Here is a 21,758-nt window from a genome sequence, read left to right as displayed (position 1 = left end):
ACCGCCCAAAAAATAAGGATACAGTCAGATACAAAAATGTACCTTACTTACTTACTTACTTAGCTGGCCCATTACAGAACATTTGTTCCATCGACCGAACTAAGAAAAGATCTCCAATTCTCTCTGTTTTGTGCTTCGCTTTTTGGAATACCGCGCCTTGTCATCTCTTGATCCACTTGTTTGCGCCATCTATTCTTTGGCTTGGGTTCATCATCGCTCATTCTTATGATATGGCCTAGCCAACGCAATCGCTGCATCTCGATACGTTTAACTATATGCATGTATTTGTATAGCTTATATAGCTCGTGGTTCATACGACGTCGATATTCACCGTCAACGCAGATCGGTCCGTAGATCTTTCGAAGAATTTTTCTCTCAAACACGCCAAGCACTGCCTTATCTGTTTGCGCAAGTACCCAGGCTTCGGAACCATACATCAGCACGGGTAGTATCAGTGTTTTGTAAAGCGTTATATTTGTTTGACGAGTTGTGGCTTTGTTTTTAAACTGCTTACTTAAGCCAAACTAGCATCTGTTGGCCAATACAATTCTTCTTTTTATTTCACAAATGATGTCGTTAGTTGTGTTTACGGCGGTGCCTAGGTATACGAAGTCTTACTACCTAAAAATTATAGGAACCAACTTCAACAGTTGGTCCGATCTCAATGGACGCATTATGCGTCGACACCATCAGCTTGGTCTTCTCGCCGTTTACCGCCTGACCCACTTTAGCAGATTCTCCTACGACCTTCATAAAGGTATCGGTTACTTATTTTACTGATCGTCCCATGATGTATATATCATCAGTATAAGCAAGTAACATGTGGCTATTGGTGTAGATTGTGCCACATGTAGTAGGATGTTGAAAAAGATCACACGAAAGTCTGTCTCCTTGCCTGAAACCTCTTTTGGTTTAAAACTCTTCGGAGACGTTCTTTCCTATTTTAACTGAAGATCTTGTGTCAGTTAGAATCATTTTACAAAGCCGAATGAGCTTTGCAGGTATACCAAATTCAGACATTGCTTGGAATACCTTTAAACGTAGCGGGCTGCCGAAGACTGCTATATAATCGACAAAAAGGCAGTAGGTGTCGATCTGCACCTCTTGGGTCTTCTCCAGGGTACATATCATGTCAATGGTGGACTTGCCAGGTCTAAAGCCGTATTGGTATGGTCCAATTATTTCGTAGACCATGTGCTTTAGTCGTTCGCACAATATCCCTAACACTATCTTTTAGGCGATAGGGAGAAGACTTATGCCCCTATAGCTGGAGCATAACGTTTTATCTCCTTTCTTATGGACGGGACACAGGATGCTCAGGTTCCAATCGTCGGGTACGCGTTCTTCCTGCCAGATGGAGCTAACTAGCTGATGCATACACCTTATCAGCGTGTCGCCTCCGGTTTTAAACAGCTCGACTGGTAGGCCATCAGCTCCTGCTGCCTTATTATTCATCAGCCAGTTTATTGCTGTCTTTACCTCATCTTGGCCGGGTGGTATACATTCAATACCATCTTCTGGGATTGGATCTGTGGTATCATCGTTTTCGCTACTATTGGATACCAACAGTTTGGAGAAATGTTCCTTCCATATCCTGAGCACACTATCTGTATCAGTTACCAGATTACCTTGCTGGTCTCTACAGGTGGATGTGCCAGTTCCAAAGCCATCAGTTTGCTGTTTCGCTCTTTGGTAGAATTTTCGGACTTCATTCTGTTTTCTGTACATCTCGATTTGTTCACACTCCCGCTTTTCCATCTCTCTCTTTTTCTGCGGAAAAGACGTTTCTCCTCTATCCTTTTCTCCCTGTATCTCTCTCGTGCGCTACGCGTTGCTACGGATTGTAAAGTAGCCCTATATGCCGCATTTTTCTCTTCGGTGGCAGCACGACACTCCTGATCATACCATGGATTCCTCGGTGGAGACCTCTGGTATCCAAGTACGGATTTTGCGGCTGTTTGCATGGAGTGGGCAATGCTTTGCCATTGCGCTGATATGTTATCAGGATGAGGAGTGCTTTGATTAAGCAATTGGGCTAGTTGAGTGGAATATGCCGTGGCTATCTGTTGTGATTGCAGCTTACCGATGTCTAACTTTCGTGTTGTGTCTGTTCGTACTTTGTTTGCTACGTTTAAGCGGGTGCGTACCTTTGCTGCAACAAGGTAGTGGTCCGAATCAAGGTTTGCGCCTCGGAACGATCGTACATCCAACACGCTCGATGAATGTCTTCCATCTATCACAACATGATCAATCTGATTTCTTGTTTTCTGATCTGGAGACAGCCAATTGCCCTTATGAATATCGAGATGATTAAATCTGGTACTGCTAACTACCATGTTTTTTGCAGCTGCAAAGTCTATCAGCCTCATACCATTGTCAGATGTTTCACTGTGGAGGCTGAATTTCCCGACTGTTGGGCCAAAGATATTCTCCTTTCCAATTTTGGCATTAAAATCGCCTAGAATGATTTTAATGTCATGGGCAGGGCAACTGTCATATGTTTCTTCTAAGCGCTCGTAAAATATATCTTAGGTCTGTTCGTCCTTTTCTTCAGTGGGAGCATGAGCGCAAATAAAGCTGATGTTGAAGAATTTAGCTTTTATTCGAATTGCAGCAAGTCTTTCATTCACTGGAGTGAAGCTGGATACCAGATGTTTTAGTCTCCGACTAACTACAAATCCGCAACCAAACTCATACTTTACGTCATTTCAGCTATAATATGGTGCGTCACCTTTAGTTGTTGTTGTGGCGCCTTTTCCATTCCATCGTATTTCCTGTATGGTAGTAATGTCGGCCTTGTACTTTTCAAGTACATCTGCCAACGCGTAAATTGCACCTTCTCTATAAAGAGTGCGAACATTCCAGGTGCAGATTCGCAGATCATGGTCCTTAAAACGTTTGCGGAGGTCATCAACTTTTGAGGGATTTGTTTTTCTTTTCTTTTGTTTTTTCATAGTAGGCTGTTTTTTCTAGGGGAGGGTTACTAACCCGACGCCCAAACCTAAGTTTTTAACGTTCTTATGGGTGAACGCGCGGCACATGTTAGCTCACTACCTTTGACGGATGTTAAAGGCAGTTCCCCAGGTGACACCACGGGAAGGTCAGTGTCCATTTGAGATGAAAGAGAGACCAAGATAAATCCTGGGCTTTGCCATGTTAAAGCCGGTCAAGGCCGTTCCTTGGTACGTCCCCTACATCACCCACAAAAATGTACCTAAGATTTCAATAAACAACTTTCTAGAACTTATAGAGATACTAGGAACGGTCCATCAAGCTCAAAATTCGATTATTTTAAATCATTCTTTCCTGATTTTTTAACAGTTTGATATTTCCAGACTTGAGAAGGGAAAACATTAAAAATAAGTTTATTGTTTGCAAATTTCAGCTTAAAGAATCATTCCTAGAATCGTTTTATGTTCTAGAAAGTTGTTTATTGAAATCTTAGGTACATTTTTGTAGTTGACTGTATCCTTAATTTTTGGACGCCGTGACATGTGTCCTCTCATTTTGGGTCTTCTATCAGGACTCAAAAAGTGACACACAGTGTAATATATTTTTTGTGGATTTTTAAAGATTATTTGTTGGTGGATTTTTTAATTAATATTTTTGATAAGGCAAAAATAAACAAGTAAGAACGGCGTTAAGTTCAGCCGGGCCGAACTTGTTATACCCTCCACCACAAGTTATATTAAAGTAAAATGGAATAATTAGTTCCCTTTCGTTTATGAAGAAGACTAAATACCAAATTTCAGCAATTTCGGTAAAACAATGTGAGGCACCATTCTATGGGGGCTATTTCAAAACGTCGATCTATACCGACAAATTTCTGACGGAAAGTTTTTAGGCTCAAAGAAGACTACATACCAAATTTCCTATATTTCGGTAAGAGAATGTGGCTAAAACTTAAAAAATACCGAAAATCAAGAAGTACGCTTCTATGAGGATATAGGAAGTCGTGGGCCTATACTGATAATACTCTTTCAGCCATTTCGGTTGGATATTGACGTCACAATCTTCAGTATTACGAAAATCGGGAGGTACCGTTCTATGGGGGCTATATCGAAACGAGGATCTATACCGACGAATTTTGGTCAGAAATGGGCAATATGAAAGCGTGGACCTGTACAGACATATTTTTGGCGAACAGTTTTATATCACATTGAAGACTAAATACTAAATTTCAGCCATTTTGGTGGAATATTGAAGACACAATCTTCAAAATACGAAAAAACGGGAGGTAACTTTCCATGGGGGCTATATGAAGGCGTGGGCCGATACCGACAAAGTTCTGAGGGAACGTTTTATACCACCAACGTAGACTAAGTACCAAATTTCAGCCATTTTGGTAGGATAATGAAGCTAAAACCTTCAAAATACCGAAAATCGGGAGGTACCGTTCTATGGGGGCTATATGAAGGTGTGAACCGATACCGACAAAATTCTGCGGGAAAGTTTTTTATCCCTAAAGAAGACTACGTACCAAATTTCAGCCATTTTGGTAGGATAATGAAGCTAAAACCTTGAAAATACCGAAAATCGGGAGGTACCGTTCTATGGGGGCTATATCAAAACGTGGACCGATATATCCCATAAGCTAAAACCTTCAAAATACCAAAAATCGGGAGGTACCGTTCTATGGGGGCTATATGAAGGTGTGGACCGATACCGACAAAATTCTGGGGGAAAGTTGTATACCCCTAAAGAACACTACGTACCAAATTGCAGCCATTTTGGTAGGATAATGAAGCTAAAACCTTCAAAATACCGAAAATCGGCAGGTACCGTTCTATAGGGGCTATATGAAGGTGTGAACCGATACCGACAAAATTCTGCGGGAAAGTTTTTTATCCCTAAAGAAGACTACGTACCAAATTTCAGCCATTTTGGTAGGATAATGAAGCTAAAACCTTAAAAATACCGAAAATCGGGAGGTACCGTTCTATGGGGGCTATATGAAGGTGTGTACCGATTCCGACAAAATTTTGGGGGAAAGTTTTATACCCCTAAAGAAGACTACGTACCAATTTCAGCCATTTTGGTAGGATAATGAAGCTAAAACCTTAAAAATACCGAAAATCGGGAGGTACCGTTCTATGGGGGCTATATCAAAACGTGGACCGATATATCCCATTTTCAATACCAACCATCCTGCAAGTAATAAAAACTTCTGTACCAAATTTTGACTCTCTATCTTTAAAATTGCGAGCTGTATCTTGATTTCAACAGACAGACAGACGGACGGACAGACGGACATGGTCAAATCGACATAGAATTTTATGCTGATCAATAATATATATATACTTTATAGGGTCTCCGACGAATATTTCGATGTGTTAGAAACGGAATGACAAATTTAATTATACCCTCCATATGGTGGAGGGTATAAAATTAATATCAGCCTGAGCCAGGCTGGGATTCGAACCTGGGTCCCCGACAACTGAGTGTCAAGGTTGCCGGCGTCTTAGCGTTCTGAGCCACCAACTTGTCAAAGCATTAGTAGACAATAATTGATGATCAAAAAAATCTTCTGATATAGAAGGGCAAGTACTAATGACGTAGGAATAAAACTTACCATAGTATTTGTGAACATTGAAAAATGGGATTATCAAGCAGGACTATAGGAAAAGTTTGGAGTTTCAATTAACTGACATAATTTCGCATACACATTTATCTAATGAATTGCGTATATATACTAGTTACCAAGCTTTGCCTTTGTCTGCCACAAAAACAACATCCTTATATGGCTGAAGATCGGCCTAACCACCCGTGAAACGTAGCATAATGGTTGGATGCCTGGGACTTCGGTAGACTCCTAATTTTTCAATGTATCTCTTAGATCTAAACAGCTCAACTCGAAAGAGAATTAAAGTTTTGTGGGACGTTCATTGGGAAAAACGATGGTTTTTAAAGAATATTTTTTGTGGATTTTTTTAAAGAATATTTGTTGTGGATTTTTGAAGAATATTTTTTCGTGGATTTCTAAATTTTTTTTTTCGTTAATTTTTTAAACAAAATATTTTTTTCCTGGATTTTTAAAAAATTTATTTTTTCTTGGATTTTTAAGGAAAATTTTTTCGTGGATTTTTAAAGAATGTTTCTTCGTGAATTTTTAAAGAATTTTTTCATGCATTTTTGAAAAATATTTTTTTTTTTAATTTTAAAATATATTTTTTGTGGATTTTTTAAAGAATATTTGTTGTGGATTTTTGAAGAATATTTTTTCGTGGATTTCTAAAATTTTTTTTCGTTGATTTTTTAACCAAATAATTTTTCATGGATTTTTAAAAAAATATTTTTTTTTCGTGGATTTAAAAAAAAATATATGTTTTCGTGGATTTTTAAAGAATATTTTTTTGTGGATTTTTAAAGAATATTTTTTCGTGTATTATAAAGAATATTTTTTCATGGATTTTTTAAAAAATATTTTTTTTTCGTGGATTTAAAAAAAAATATTTCTGAAAGATTATCAGAGCCATAGCCAGCCACCACCTTCATCTGTAAATATTCGCATACTTTTGTGTGCGTGCGTGTTTGCTGTTTGACAAACTCAAACTGACATGATAATCTAGGTGTGGCTGACAGTCCAAACGTAGAACAACAACTTGGCTACTGGCACTGATTGTGACGATGATGATGATGATCACACACATTGGACGATAATTACTCATCATGATCTAACTTAAAAACAAAAAAATAACAAGTAACCCCCACTCCTCGCGCAACCATAGTCCGGCTTGAACGGCTACACCTTGATATAAATATATTTATTTTTTAATATCAATTAGTTACGTGTGTTATTTATGGCTATAATCTTCTTCACTTCTTAACTTGTTTTTTTGTCTGGCTATTTTAAATGGCAATTTAAATAATTTATTTCAGTTTCTATTTTAATAACACATTCAGTAGGGAGGCTGAGGAAGTAGTTAAAAGGTTTCAATACTAAACATTTTCAAATTAATGTGTTGATATTTTTATGTTCCAAATGTTTAGTCGAGGGGCTTTGTGAAGGTTTTCAAAGCAAAGTGTTAATCTTATAAAGTTTTATTTATTATTACAGTGGGGCACTGAAATCATTAACTATTTGTTGTTAAATACATACAACATTTTGGTTCCACCAAATTGCTTTTAGCCGAATTTTACTGTATATATTTTTTATTCTACTTGAGATTATGCTAATATTGTCTTGTTTTTATAATCCATAATAATATTCATAAATATTGACAGCTACAGATATTCAAAATAACACCACAAAATGTGTGTTCAGATCAAACAGTTCAAAATTGTTACCTTCGTTTTTTGTTTTAAGACAACAACAAAGAATGATTATAATGCAAAAAATAAATATGCGACAGGCGCGTGTGCGCATGCTCACAAGTGCCTATTATATGGCGACATATAGGCAAATGTTTATATATTTTTCTATTTGAACAATAATTCATAACTTTTTTGCAATAATTCAAACAACACCTTCTAATCGTTTAGATCATACCGAAAGTTATTGGGAAGTGTACTTTGGCAATCAAGGGGTGATCAATAATGATGGACAATGGAATTGTAGAGTTAGAGCAATCATCCACAAAATATTTTGGTCCTTGAGTATTAACCGAAAATTTGTATTTCAACTTTCCCATTACGAAAGGAACACAAAGAAAATAATTTTTGGCAATTTCCTTGCGTATGCCTCACCTCTCTCCCTCCCTTCCAACAAACTGGCAATTCCTGCAGAAAATGTTGCCTAATTTATTTCTGGTCCTATTTTCCTATTTTTAGTTTATTTACTTTAAATTCATTTCATTTAAAAACAATTATAAATATTTTGACTAAATTTTGTAGCACCAATTCTCCTCCATCCATTGCCAATTTCTTTGCATTCTTTTTGTTGTTTTAAATTTTGTTTAATTTTTCTCAGGAAACATTTTTTTGCTAAATACAATTTTTTTTCTGCGGCGGCGGCTAATTGCAAAATAATGTTTAACATCATTTCCATGGGGTCGGTCGGTGGTCGGTTTGAAATATGGGCCAACAGCCAAAGAACAACGGGTGGACATACAGACAGATGTGTCTGTTCAGACATATCACTGTCGTCGTCGTCGTTTGTTTGAAATATTTATGTGAAGACAACCAACCGCCTTCTATAATGCGTAATTGTGGTTGTCTGTCGGTCGCTCTTGTCTTTCTCTGGTATTATGTCATTTTGCCTTTGTAAAAATTTCTATCAAAAGATTCTCTTGTTGTTGTTTTAAATGTTACAATAACAACAACAAAACATTGAGAATAAATACTACAAAATTATGGAAACCAAATGAATGCAAGGAAAATGTTTAGAATATGTTAGACAATTTGTTCCGTGCATGTGCACATTGTTATACCGCAATGGAACAGTGGTTCCAGTGGTAGAATAACAAAGTTTAGAAGCAGGAAAAAGAAGATACATTTTTGGCCTGTTCCCGTACTTTATTAAGTGACAAAAGTTGAAAAAGTTGTAAAAAAGGGCATTCCCTTTTCCATCCCATGTAAATTGTGCATTGCTTTGGTGTAAAAGTAGTACAATTTGAAAACAAAAGTATTTAGTTCTGTAACACTGTTACTGTAGCGTAATCAATAAAATGATGATTCTACGAAACCCACCAAATTATCTATCTTTTGATTCGTATATAGTTCCCCCAACTGTCCCACTGTGTATAGTTAGAAGGCATTTCTAAATGACTCATGTCATGTGGTGTAAACGACAAATTGCCACAGCGATTAGTAAATAATTGCCGTAACAACAAAAGTGTAATTCTAAGTAGCTACAATTCGCATTTCAATATTAAAAACATTAAATTTCAAATTTAATGGCGATGACGATGAACCAGAATGTGAGTGATCGCCATTAAGGCTAGTTGGATAACTAGTTAGTGTGCACAAGAGTGTTGCCAATTTCGATTTTTTTTTTTAAATCCACGAATCCAAAAAACAAAACAAAAAAACAATTTTGGAAAAATGTATTAATTTTTTTTTGTAAAAACTATATGTTTATTTTGTCACGAAAAATATTAAATAAAAAAAATATTTTCTTGAAAAAAATATATCATTGAAGCAGTTCTTGTGTTGTGCTCCACGTTGGTGCGCCAATGAAGCAGTTCTTGTGTTGTGCTCCACGTTGGTGCGCCAATGAAACAGTTCTTCGTCTAAGGTTATACCCAATGTCCATTAAAACGAAGAGTATTGCTGTTTAAATGATGCTTTATTTAACTTTGTACTTTGGTTGGTATCTTCCACTTGGTTTCTCAACTAGTACTATGTCCGAAACTTATTAAAAGCTGGTTGACTAGTTGGTTTCTCAAAGGTTGATCTCAAAGCGATTTTATTAACTTTTATTCTATTTAGGTACTCGGTTTGAGAAGCGCAAAAGTCGTCTAGACTTACATAGATGTGTATTTTAGTAGTAAATGATAATAGAAATATGTACAGGGTTGCATAGAAACCGTTAAAATTTTAAAACACAATAAAGATAAACAGTGTTGTATGGAATATGTACAAGCTTACATACTAAACGTTGAATTCTAATCATAATTCACGACATATAAATAATGGTTTGCTTCATCATTTAAAAATACGTATATTTAAAAAATCCATTTCTAAGCGTAAAAAAATAATTTAAAAATTATGTTTTCACAATACATTAAAAAAAAAAATAAATAAAAAAACATATTTTGTGAATAAAGAGATTTTTAAAAAATCCAAAAAAAATCAAAAATTATTTTTTCACAATACAGTTTTAAAAAATTCACGCTTAGAAATATTTTAGAAAAAAATATTTTGTGATTTAACATTTTTAAAAAATCCACGCTTAGAAATATTTTAGAAAAAATATTTTGTGATTTAACATTTTTAAAAAATCCACGCTTAGAATTATTTTAGAAAAAATATTTTGTGATTTAACATTTTTAAAAAATCCACGCTTAGAATTATTTTAGAAAAAAGATAGTTTGAAAACAATATTTTGTGATTTAACATTTTTAGAAAATCCACGCTTAGAAATATTTTAGAAAAAAAAAATAATTAAAAAAATATTTTGTGAAAAAATTAATTTTTAAAAAATCCAGAAATTATTTGTGAAAAATATATTTTTTAAACATCCACGCATAAAAATGTGTTATAAAAAAAATAATTTTAAAAAATAGTTTGTAAAAAATATAATTTTTTTAACCCAGATATGCCCAAGGCTTTTTTAAGACGTTTCTTGTATATTTTTCTCTCAAAAATTAAAATTTTGTGTACAGGATCCCTCGAGATGCGTTTCTTAACTATTTCTAATTATGTCCTTGATGTCAACAATAAAAACGGTACTTTGATTAAGCTGACATATCATGAAATCTTGAATTTTATGTGTCCTATATATAGGAAATTGGGCATATTTGGGTTAAAAATCCACGCATAAAAATGTGTTATGAAATTATCAATTTAAACAAAAAAAATAGTTTGTGAAAAAAAAATAAATTTTTAAAAATTCAAAAATTAATTTTTCGCATTGCATTATAAAAAATCCACACCCAGAAATATTTAAAACATCCACGCATAGAAATGTGTTATGAAAATAATCATTTTAAAACTAGTTTGTGAAAAAATATATTTTTTTAAATCTACGTATAAAAATGTGTTATGAAAATATTAATTTGTTTGTGAACAAAATATAATTTTTTAAAAATTATTAAAACTTCAAAAATTATTTTTTCGTATTGCATTTTTAAAAAATCCACGCTTAGAAATATTTAAAAAAATAATTTGCACAAAAAAATATTTGGTGAAAAAATATATTTTTTAAAAAACCCAGAAATATTTCGTGAAAAATATATTTTTTTAAACATCCAGCCATAAAAATGTGTTATGAAAATAATAATTTTAAGAAATAGTTTGTGAAAAAATATACATATATTTTTTTATATATATTTTTAAAAAATCCATGCTAAAAATATTTTGTGAACAAAATTAATTTCTTTAAAAATCCATGTTTATGTCTTTGAAATTCCCTCAAAAAATATTCTTAAAAAATCCACGTTTTTGTCTTTGAAATTCCCTTTGAATACATTCTTTAAAAATCCAAGTTTATGCCATTGAAACTCGTTCAAAAATATTTTTTAATTAGTTTTTTTATATAATATTTTTCAAAAATAATTCTAATAATTCTATTATTTTTGAAAAATATTATATGGAAAAACTAATTTAAAAAATATAAAAAAATATTTTTGAGCGAGTTTCAATGACTTAGGGCCTGTTTATGTATGTCGATAAGAAAACGTATGCGGAAGAAAAACTACCAAATTTGAGTGTGTATTTCAAATTTGTTTTTTGTTTTGAAGCAAAAGCAAATGAAATAATATTTCAAAAACTAAAGTTTGGGTGTCTTTCATGCGCACACATTTTCGTTTCGAAATACATAAACTGGGGGATAATCTTGGATTTTTAAAGAATGTTTTCAAAGGGAATTTCAAAACCAAAAACGTGGATTTTTTAAGAATATTTTTTGAGGGAATTTCAAAGACATAAACGTGGATTTTTAAAGAATATTTTTTGAGGGAATTTCCATAGAAGAATGTTATGAAAATATTAATTTTAATAAATAGTATGTGAAAAAATATATTTTTAAAAAATCCATGCTAATATTTTATGAAAAGATATATTTTGTGAATAGAATTATTTTTGAAAAATATTATATTGAAAAACTAATTTAAAAAAATATTTTGTAAAAAGGAATTATTTTTAAATAATCCACGCTTAAAAATATTTGTAAAAAATATAATTTTACAAAAATATTTTGTAAAAAATAATAATTTGTAAAAAATCCATGTTTAGAAAAATTTTATGAAAAAAATTATTTTACGAGGGTTGGCGTTTTTTTGTTTTGGGGTGACGACTTCTATTTTGTTTTTCAAAATAGTCGGGCTTAATCCCATAGTCGTTGTTTTAATATTTCATTAAAACAACTTTAATTTATTAGTGGGAAAAAATTGAGATGTTTACCAAGGGGTAAGGCAGATCTCGCCACAGATCCTCATCAGTTCCGTTGTTCCTTGTTTTTCAACAAGAAACGTTTATATCAAAGTGTCAATTGCTCGCTCAAATAGATAAGTGTCCAAAAAAACACTCTGATCGAGAATTTCTTTGGCACTACCTAAACTCGTGCAACTTCACTTGCAAACAAAACCAAATCTTTCCCACTGCTATGCGTTCGTTGATTCTCAACGAAAAACACAACTAATTTGTTGGTATTGCTTAATACAGCAAATAAATCAACACTTTCTCGACGGTGTCCGGTCTCACAATTAGGAGGGTTGGCATTTTTTTTATTTGGGATGACCAGTTCTATTTTGTTTTTCAAAATAGTCAGGCTTAATCCCGTAGTCGTTGTTTTTCATTAAAACAACTTTAATTTATTAGTGGGACAAAATTGGCAGGGAAGACTATAGTTTCAGATCTCGCCACAGATCATCAGTTCCCTTGTTTGTTGTTTTTTTTAAGAAGAAACTTTTTTATTTTACCAATATAGTTAGTAAAAAAATGATTTTTAAATAACCCACGCCTAAAAATATTTTATTAAAATTTTTTATTTTTTTTTTAATCTACGCTTAGAAATATCACGGTGCTCTTGAAGCAAATTTAAATGGAATGTGCTTACACCTGAGAAGTTTTTGCAGATTGCTTGTTGTGTATTTATTTCAGCTAAAGTCCATTTTATTTTCAGGTTTTGAAACTACAATGCTCATAGATGAGAAAAATCAAAAACAAAAAAAAAATCGCCGGAGCGCTTTTTAAATAAATTGTCATAGGGGTTTTTTGCAACTTTCATGATACTTTCTCAGGAAGTATGGACTTGCCCCTGATGAAACTTGTACCGTCGTATGGAGGGCAGTGAATACAAGTTGCTAAAACAAAAATCAAAGCGATGCGAGAAATGACCCTAAACTGAACATTTCTGAAATTTTGTGTGGGAGTTACCCGAAGGAGTGGACCTATTGAGACCATATTGGAACCTCACATTGCTCTGGTAGAAAGTTTTCGCTATACAAAGTATGGACCAAATCGGTCACTCCCTTCAAGAGTTATCGTGCGCACAAACTTTCCGAACATTTTCGAACTTTTGTGGGGGACGTACCGGAAGGAGTGGACCGATGTAGCTCATCTTCGAACTTAAACTAAGTTTGGGCAAAATATTTCGAAAGCCAAAATTTGAACCGAATCGGTTCATCCGTTCGAGAGTTATCGTGCGCTCCAGCCAGCAGGACAGACAGACAGACGGACGGACATGGCTAGATCGACTCAAAATTGTCTGAAACATATTTCGTCCAAACATACTTGGGGTCTAAAACCATTATTTCGATGAGGCACATTTTGCCCGTATGAAAGTGTATATACCCTTTCTAGCCTAAAGGCTGAGGGTATAAAAACATTAAATTACTTTAAAAAAATGTTTTGCAGAAAATTATTTTCAAAAAATCTACAATTAAAAATTAAAAAAAAAATATTTTGTGAAATCCACTAAAAAATATTTTTAAAAAATCCACGCGTATATGTGACGAAATATTTTTTGAAAACACTTTTTAAAGAATATATTTTGTGAAAAAATTAATATTTTTAAAAGATCCATGCTTAGAAAAATTTTACTAAAAACTTAATTTTAAAAAATATTTTGTAAAAAAAATATTTTTTTAAACGTAAATTAAAAAAAAAAAACAAATATTTTGCGAAAAATAATTTTTTAGAAAATCCACTCTTCGATGTGAGAAATATTTCATAAAAAAATTAATTTTAAAAAATATGTTTTGTGAAAAAAATTAATTAAAAAATATTTGGAGAAAAAATAATATTTTTAAAAAAATCCACGCTTAGATGTGGAAAAACTAAAAATGTTAAAAAAATATATACTTTTAAAAACATAAAAAAAGATCCACGCATTGCTGTAAAAAAATATTTTAGTGTTTATTCAGAAAATATTTTTTTAGAAATTGTTTTATTTCACAATATATTTTTAAGTATTTATTTAAACAAAAAATTGTTTCAAATAATGTTAAAACAATTGTTTTTTTTTAATTATTATTTTATAAAATATGTTGTAAACAAATATAGGTTGCAAAAGAAAAAATTTAAACAACTCAAAAAATAGCTTCCCAGCAAAAATTCGGATCCATTAGTCATTACGTAACCCATTACAAAGTAATGTAAACAAGCTTCTTTTCCCATTACAAGTAATTTGCAAAGTAATGGGATACTTCTTAAAAAAATTACAAGGCAAACCTACATACTTTGCTACTCACTAAGTAATGAGGACGGTGGCACAGTGAGTGTGTGTCCGACTATAAATACCAGGGTTGTGTGTTCAACGCTCACTGTCGGCACGCGAGTTTTTTTAATTAAAAAATAACAGTTCGTGGTGCACATGTGCACTGCACATTTATGTTCTTAAGCAACCCTTAATGTTCGTGTGCGTGGCATAGTGTGTAGTGTCTTTGGCTAGAAATCAGAGGGTTCGTGTGTTCACCTCGCACAGCGAGCGAAATAAAATAAAAGTAAGAAGTGTGATGAAATTAAAAAAAAATCTCTACATCAACTGTTCTAAAAATAGAATTTTTTCAACTTCTAGTGGCCACAGAATAACTAGTTATTCTAGTGGTCATAAAATAACTACAAACTGAGTGCGACTGCCCTTGTAAAAATAATGGGGAAGAAAGGGGGTTTGCGAGTAGTTACGGCTGCCAAAAATCCCTTACAAAACCCATGATTTTGGGAGGACTTTTTTTGCTGGGGTTATATCAACAAATGTTTTTTTTAGTTCAGTCTTTGATGCGAAAAATTTTTTTAAGAAATATTTTGAAAAAAAAACTTAATTTTTAAAAAACATTTTGTGAAAAATAATGTTTAAAAAATATTCTATGAACATTTAATTTAAATTTAAGAAATTATTTGTGAAAAGAATTAATTAAGTTTTTAAAAAATATTATGTCAATAAAAATTCCAAAAATAATTTTTCAAATTATTTAAAAAACATCGTTTTTTAAAATTTTTAAAAATAAAATAAAAACTAAAGTTTATTTTTTAAATAATTATTTTCTGAAATTAATGTTTTAAAATAATTTTTTTTAACAAAATATACTTTTTTAGAGAATATTTAAAAAAAAGGTTTTTTTACTTTTTATGTAGAAATATTTATTATGCAAATTATTTTTTAAAATATTCATTAAGTTATTTTTACATAAAATTATTAAAAAAATGCAAAAATACTATTTTCATTTTTTTAGGAAAAATTTTTAAAAGTTTTGTTTTTTACAAATAATTTAGAAATTGTTTTTTCACAAAATATTTCTTAAAAATATTTCTTGATATAACTAAGCATAGATTAAAAAAAACTTAAAAATATTTTTAAAGCATTTTTTTTACAAAATATTTTTTAAAAATTGGTTTTTCTTAACAAAATATCCTTTTAGAAAATATTTTAAAATAATGTTTTTTAATTTTTTTTAAATAAATAAAAAGTTTTTAAAAAAAATTTTTCATATAGAAAAGATTTATTTTGCAAATTATTTTTAAAAAGTATTCAAACCAAATATTTATTAAAAGTTATTTTTACACAAAATTATTAAAAAAATTTGTTTTTATAAAATATAATTTTATTTTTTCCCCGAAAAGATTTTAAATTTTTATGTTTTTACAACATATTTAGAAACTATTTTTTCACAAAATATTAAAAAAGAGTATACCTAGACAGATTTAACAAAAAACTGGAAGAATATATTTTAAACGTTTTTTCCACAAAATATTTTTTAATAATTGTTTTCCTTAGCACAATAATATTTAAGTTTTTTCTGACAATTTTCAAAAAATAAATAAATAAATAAATAATTAAATAAATAAAAATATTTATTTAAATATAATGTTTGTGTAATGTTATTACAAAATATATTTTAACAAAAGATGGCTTATCTAAGTAAAGTTTTTTTTAAACTATAATTGTTCCACAAACATCCCAGGCGGGGCAAGGGAGTCTTCTCTCATATCAATGAGCGCACCCCGATTAGCATTTATCGCCGAGTCCGAACGGCGTGTCCTAAGACACCACTTGTAGAGAAGTTTTACATGGCTGAAATACTCAAGAAATGTCGCCAACATTACTGAGGCGTTTTTTGCCATCGTTGAAAATTTTTTATGTTGCCTGGGCGGGGAATCGAACCCACGACCTTCACCATAATAATATTAATAATAATAATAATAATAATAATAATAATAATAATAATAATAATAATAATAATAATAATAATAATAATAATAATAATAATAATAACAATAATAATAATAATAATAATAATAATAATAATAATAATAATAATAATAATAATAATAATTATAATAATAATTATAATAATAATAATAATAATAATAATAATAATAATAATAATAATAATAATAATAATAATAATAATAATAATAATAATAATAATTACAAATAGAATTATTCGACTTACAAATAAAACTATTCGAATTACAAATAAAATAACTCGAATTACAAATAGAATAATTCGAATTGCAAATGGAATTCTCAAATACAATATATGAAATGTTACGAATTACAACTGGAATGTTTCGAATTACATGTGAAACATTTTCCTTCCACATATTCACTAATCGAAGGGTTTAGTATCGAGTAATTCCATGCAAATGGGAAATAGTTCATATCAATAAACTGGAAAAGCCAATTAAAAATTCCCTTCGCAGGGATAAAATCATCATATTCGTGGGTGGGATCAGGAAATTTTGTAAATATTACTCTCTGTAATAGAGAGTAATACGAAGTAAAGCACTTGGGGGAATACTCCAGACTTATTTTGTTAAAAATATTATCTATTTTGTAAAAAAAGTATTATTTTAAAATATTTACGAAAAACATTATTTTGTAAAAAATAAAAATTAGTTTAATTTTGTGAAATAAAATCGTATTTAGCTGCAATTTTTGTTGTAATTTAAATCCATGCTTAGTGAACAAAATGTTAATCTGTTTGTTGAATGAAAAAATAATAAAAAAATATTTAAAAAAAAATCTGATGTGGCAACTCTCTTAACCATTATAAAATATTATCCGACAGCCGCTACCGCTAGAATGCTGAATCAATAGCAGCTTTGGGTGAAATATTAAATCCTCATCATTTCAATTCGTAACGATCGTCATAGACCGACCACAACAAAACTATCAAAAACATCAACAACAATAGAAAATTGAATATAAAAATTAACCATGAATTAATACGAAATTAAAAGCAACGACAGCAGCATCATTATTTTAGAATGAAATTGTCATTAAATTAATGACGCAAACAATAACAACAAGAAGAACAATTCTCGAATAGAATAAGTATTGTTGCTGTTATTATTTAATTGTTAACACATTTTGCGCATTACAACACATGTCGACAAACTCACTCACTCACTTTCGAATTGTTATCATCAACAATAAAAAAATGCTAAACAATAAACATGTCAAAAATTAGTAAACACAAAAGCCATTCGAAACAACTAACATAAAAATGAAATAATAATACAAGGGGCCTATTGGGGATTGGGGATCTTTTATTATACTTTATATCCGGTCGTTACTTTCCCCCATCTAACCGTTTCTGTGAAAACATATTTACTCATATAAGTTTTGTTTCTAACTGAAGCGTTATAATTAATGTGGCGTTTGTTTTGTATTCTTTCCAGCGCACCATTAAAGCCTTGGGCAAAACCTGGCACGAGGAATGTTTCTGCTGTGGTGGACCCTGCAATAAACCCCTGGTGGGCACCTCCTTCTATGAACGTGATGGCAAGGCGTATTGCAAAACTGATTTTGAAGAACTTTTCGCTGCCCGTTGTGCCGGTTGCACTAGACCAATTACGGAGAATGCCATAGTGGCTCTGGAAGCCAAATGGCATAGGGATTGCTTCAAGTGCAAGGTAAGAAAAGGATATTTGTTTGGAAATTGGTATTATATCTATTTGGGATGAGAATTTTTTTGCAAATTTTTATGGACTTCGCATACATGCCTGTAGGCTAGAAAACTACTATATCATAATTGATGTACATTCAGAATTCATTTTTCAGAACTCGCAGGGTGCCCCAGGCCTGCACAGTTTGATTATTTCCGCGAGATCACGTAGAAGCGAGTGTCCTAAAGCCTAACATCTTCGTTGCACTTGTGCAGGCCAGGAATAGAGGAGGTTCTTAGCCAAATCCTTCTCTTCCTCGTTTCCAAAGCTTCGGCATTGAGCGTTTTGTGGTAGATTTAGACGCTTAGCATGGTAACATAACCCAGTGCTCGGTTAGCACCGCCAGGTTCTGTCGATTTTGACTAATCTGGAGCTTTGTACCTTCGACGCTGTAACGTGGCCATGCATATTTTAACATTATAAATGTTTCACTCTTGTCCCATCTAATCTATGTTTCCAGATATCCTCTTTAACTACTCTCATCGGTGTTGCAAAGTTCGAAGAGGATCCTTCTCTGGCTATTTCGTCTAGCTCTAATCAGACGCCCTTTCTTAGCTAGTTCTTCTTTACATTCGATCGATACTTTTGATCTGATAATGTTCGATTTTAATGCTAGGAGCGCCGCGCTTGACTGCCGACAAAAATTCCTATTGAGTTTAATGTGTGATTCCATTTTGACCAGTATCTGCTTCTGAAAAACGTTGCAATCCTCAGGTGTTTTATTGATATCTTTGCTTGCTTCTTCCAAGAGACACCCAAGCAGTCCCCATAATTCATCTGATCCGTTATTCTAATATTTCCTGTTTGGAAATTTGAATTCAAAGCGCTGATCATCCGCACAACTATTTCTTTCTAGATCATGAAGATCATTCCTGACATTCCTGGGTGGGGTGATCCTATCCACCATATACTGCTTAGGATGGCTGTCACGGTATCACCCGCGCAAGTACTGCAAGGAGAGCATGCTATTGGGCTGCTCTCCTGGAAGAATCTTTGTCGCTTCATATAGATGGTCCACTGAAGACATGAGGAGGCATTCTGTTGCAGATCTCAGTGCGGTATTCTGACAGGTTTGACTATTTTTCGATCTCGTTGCACTTATATTTGCGGACCACAAAGGCGCGCATAGTTTACCTCAGACCGACCTATCGCCTTATATGTGGTCAACAATGTGTCTTTATCTGCACTCTAAGTGCTGCCGGTTAGGAACTTGAGGACCTTGTTCTTATATTTCAGCTTGTCACAGATAGCTGTGGCATGCGCGGACGACGTGAACATACTGTCGAATGTGACCCCTATAATCTTGGATAGTTGGTTGTCGGAATTCTGCTACTATTGATCATGACATTCAACTCTGTGCTCACCTCTGCAGTTCATGTGGAGAACAGAATGATCGTAGATTTTCACATTCCTCGCGTAGGAAAAGGTGATAAGATCGATGAAATAGGAGTTCAGCCTTTCACAAATGACATTAGGGAAGGTACCCGACGCAAAGATCCTATAATAATCCGCATACGTTACGATCTCAATGCCGTCTGAAAGGGGTGGGATATAGAAGAGGTAGCGGTTAAACTCCCTGTTTCATTCTACGGGGCTTGGAATTCTTGTTCCTGAATTCCACATACGACTGGTGTACACAGATATAATTGAATAACCAACATTTTTACTTGGTGAGAGGGTTGTCTGCTCGATGTCCTCAAACAGCGTGGATTTCTTGACAGTATCAAACGCTTTTAATAAATCAAGCGCCACCATCACTGTCTTGTCATACAGCTTGTTCTGCCTGAGCCTAATATGTGTGGAAATGGCGTGCAGCGCTTTTGTCGTGCTGTACTGCTTACGAAATCCCTGCTGGTGATCGGCAACTGGATAGCTGTTTCTAACACTGGGGACGGCGACCACCCTGCCCATTTTCCAGACTTCGGGAACGGTGTAGTTGGCTAGCGACAGTTGAGAACTTTAGTGAGATACTCCACTCCCGGCACTTCCAGCTATTTCAGCATTACCATGGATATTCCGTCAGGGCCTAACGCTTTGGATGATTTAGCGTTCTTGGTGACATTCGCAACGTCATCCAACGTAAATTGTGGTGGTTCATTCACGACAAAAAGAGATCTAATGCGACGTAGTACTCTTTTCTTCGTTCTGTCACTCCCGGGGTGCGCCTCTTCGAATCAGTCAGCGTCGCCAAACGTGACTGAGGTCCTATCTTCTTTCTTTCTAGGGTTCGAGGCTGACTAAACCATTGGCCACAATTTACTCATTCCGGCTCAAATATTCAACGAAGCTCATCACGCTCATTTTCTAGTCCCGTGGCCTCTGCTGGGAAGTTTGTTCTCACGTCGGGTATTCGACCAGCAGGTACATATATGGCGAGCGGCTGTAGCAGTGATGATGTCCCGGAACGTTCTTTCCTCTACCCGAACATCAGAAGGATTGGCCAAACTCGACCAAGTGAGGCGGTCAGAGAGATGTAGACAATTATGGGAAGATGGTCTGATCCAAGAAAAACGATGGGTTGTCAGGCGACGTCATTTGTTAAACCAGGTGACACGATGGTTATGTCTGGCGAACTGTGACACTCTCCACTAATGCTGCCAGGGGCATCCTCATTGACCGTGTAAACGTAGAGCTATCAATCTGCTTAGTCAGCACTCTGGTCGTTTCCGAGGATCGAATGCCACAACTCTCGGGTTATTAGAGCCAGGCGCAAGCGAGACTAGACTAGTGCAATAGGAAAAAAGTTAAATCCTTCCTAAGTACGTTGTAACTCTCACAAAGCTGTAAGTTGCAGTTGTTGTTGAGCTTGGTTTCCTGCACGGCCGCTATCATGATATTATTCTGATTCGTGAAGTACTCCATTTCCTCGATCTTACCTTAGAGCCCATTGCAATTAAATTGCAAAAATTATGCATTTTCAGGGATCGGAAGAACAACGGCTGTTGTTAAATGCTGCGTGTGCCGCTGCTGTTGGGGGGACTGCGGGGGAGTCGCGCAATCTGACGACGACTCACTGGGTGATGTGTTCACGAAGCATGTAACAACGTAAATACGACGGGGAGTATTCCATCGCATGGACAAATCCAGAACACCCACCAGATGCACCCACTGCCGACATGTATTGCATCTCACCGAAGATTGGGTTTGGATGAACAGGCGGATGTGACAAACCGAGCACAAATATATTGGTCCTGGATTTTCCTCCGTCCCGGCACAGGCCAAAAGAATATAGAGCAGGTATTCCGGGATATGCTGCTCCCAACACAGAAAAACGATACAAATATAAACATGTGTACACTGAGGTGGCAACCGCTGGCCGGAACACGGATGTTGTGTGGTTCCAGGTCACCGGAGAGAACCCGCTGCCGTGGGATTAACCGTGATGCAGTGATAAGAACACGCACCTTGCACACTGTATGTCCGGGTTCAATTCCCATACCGGGCAAAATCACATTCTTAACGGCAGCATAAATACCCCTCAGCATAATGTCGGCGACATTTCCACTCTACAAATGGTGTCGCAAGACTCGTCGTTCGAACTCGGCTTTAAAAGGTAGATTTCATATCATTGAGCTAATACGAATCGGCACTCATTAAAATGAGAGAAGTCTCCCTTGTCGCCTCCGAGATGTTTGTGGAAACTATTTGATATGTCCACGTGCTTTTTCAGCCGATTTCAACAAATAATTTGGCATAGAGTCGTTGGAGTCTTTAAAATTGAAATTTCTTTTAGTTCCCGCCTGATTTGATAAATATTGTTACGG

At 33.8% G+C, this 21,758-nt stretch overlaps 2 protein-coding genes across 5 annotated transcripts in view; one reads left to right on the top strand and one right to left on the bottom strand.

The window, feature by feature from the left end:
* The window catches only part of LOC141399177 (uncharacterized), a 153,918-nt gene that overhangs the window by 103,167 nt on the left and 28,993 nt on the right, over positions 1–21,758 (bottom strand). The window lies entirely within an intron of this gene.
* The window catches only part of LOC141399179 (transforming growth factor beta-1-induced transcript 1 protein), a 99,435-nt gene that overhangs the window by 69,129 nt on the left and 8,548 nt on the right, over positions 1–21,758 (top strand). For all 4 annotated transcript variants that reach the window (XM_073977369.1, XM_073977367.1, XM_073977366.1 and 1 more), the window contains exon 4: positions 17,728–17,961. In XM_073977369.1, the coding sequence (XP_073833470.1) occupies positions 17,728–17,961 (234 nt within the window). The remainder of the gene's footprint in view (positions 1–17,727; positions 17,962–21,758) is intronic.

Source organism: Musca autumnalis, unplaced genomic scaffold (genome assembly GCF_047663935.1).
Source record: "Musca autumnalis isolate F117 unplaced genomic scaffold, ASM4766393v1 scaffold_3, whole genome shotgun sequence".
Lineage (NCBI taxonomy): Eukaryota > Metazoa > Arthropoda > Insecta > Diptera > Muscidae > Musca > Musca autumnalis.
The sequence above is the reverse complement of the archived record's forward strand: the minus strand, read 5'-3'. Positions and strand labels throughout refer to the sequence as shown.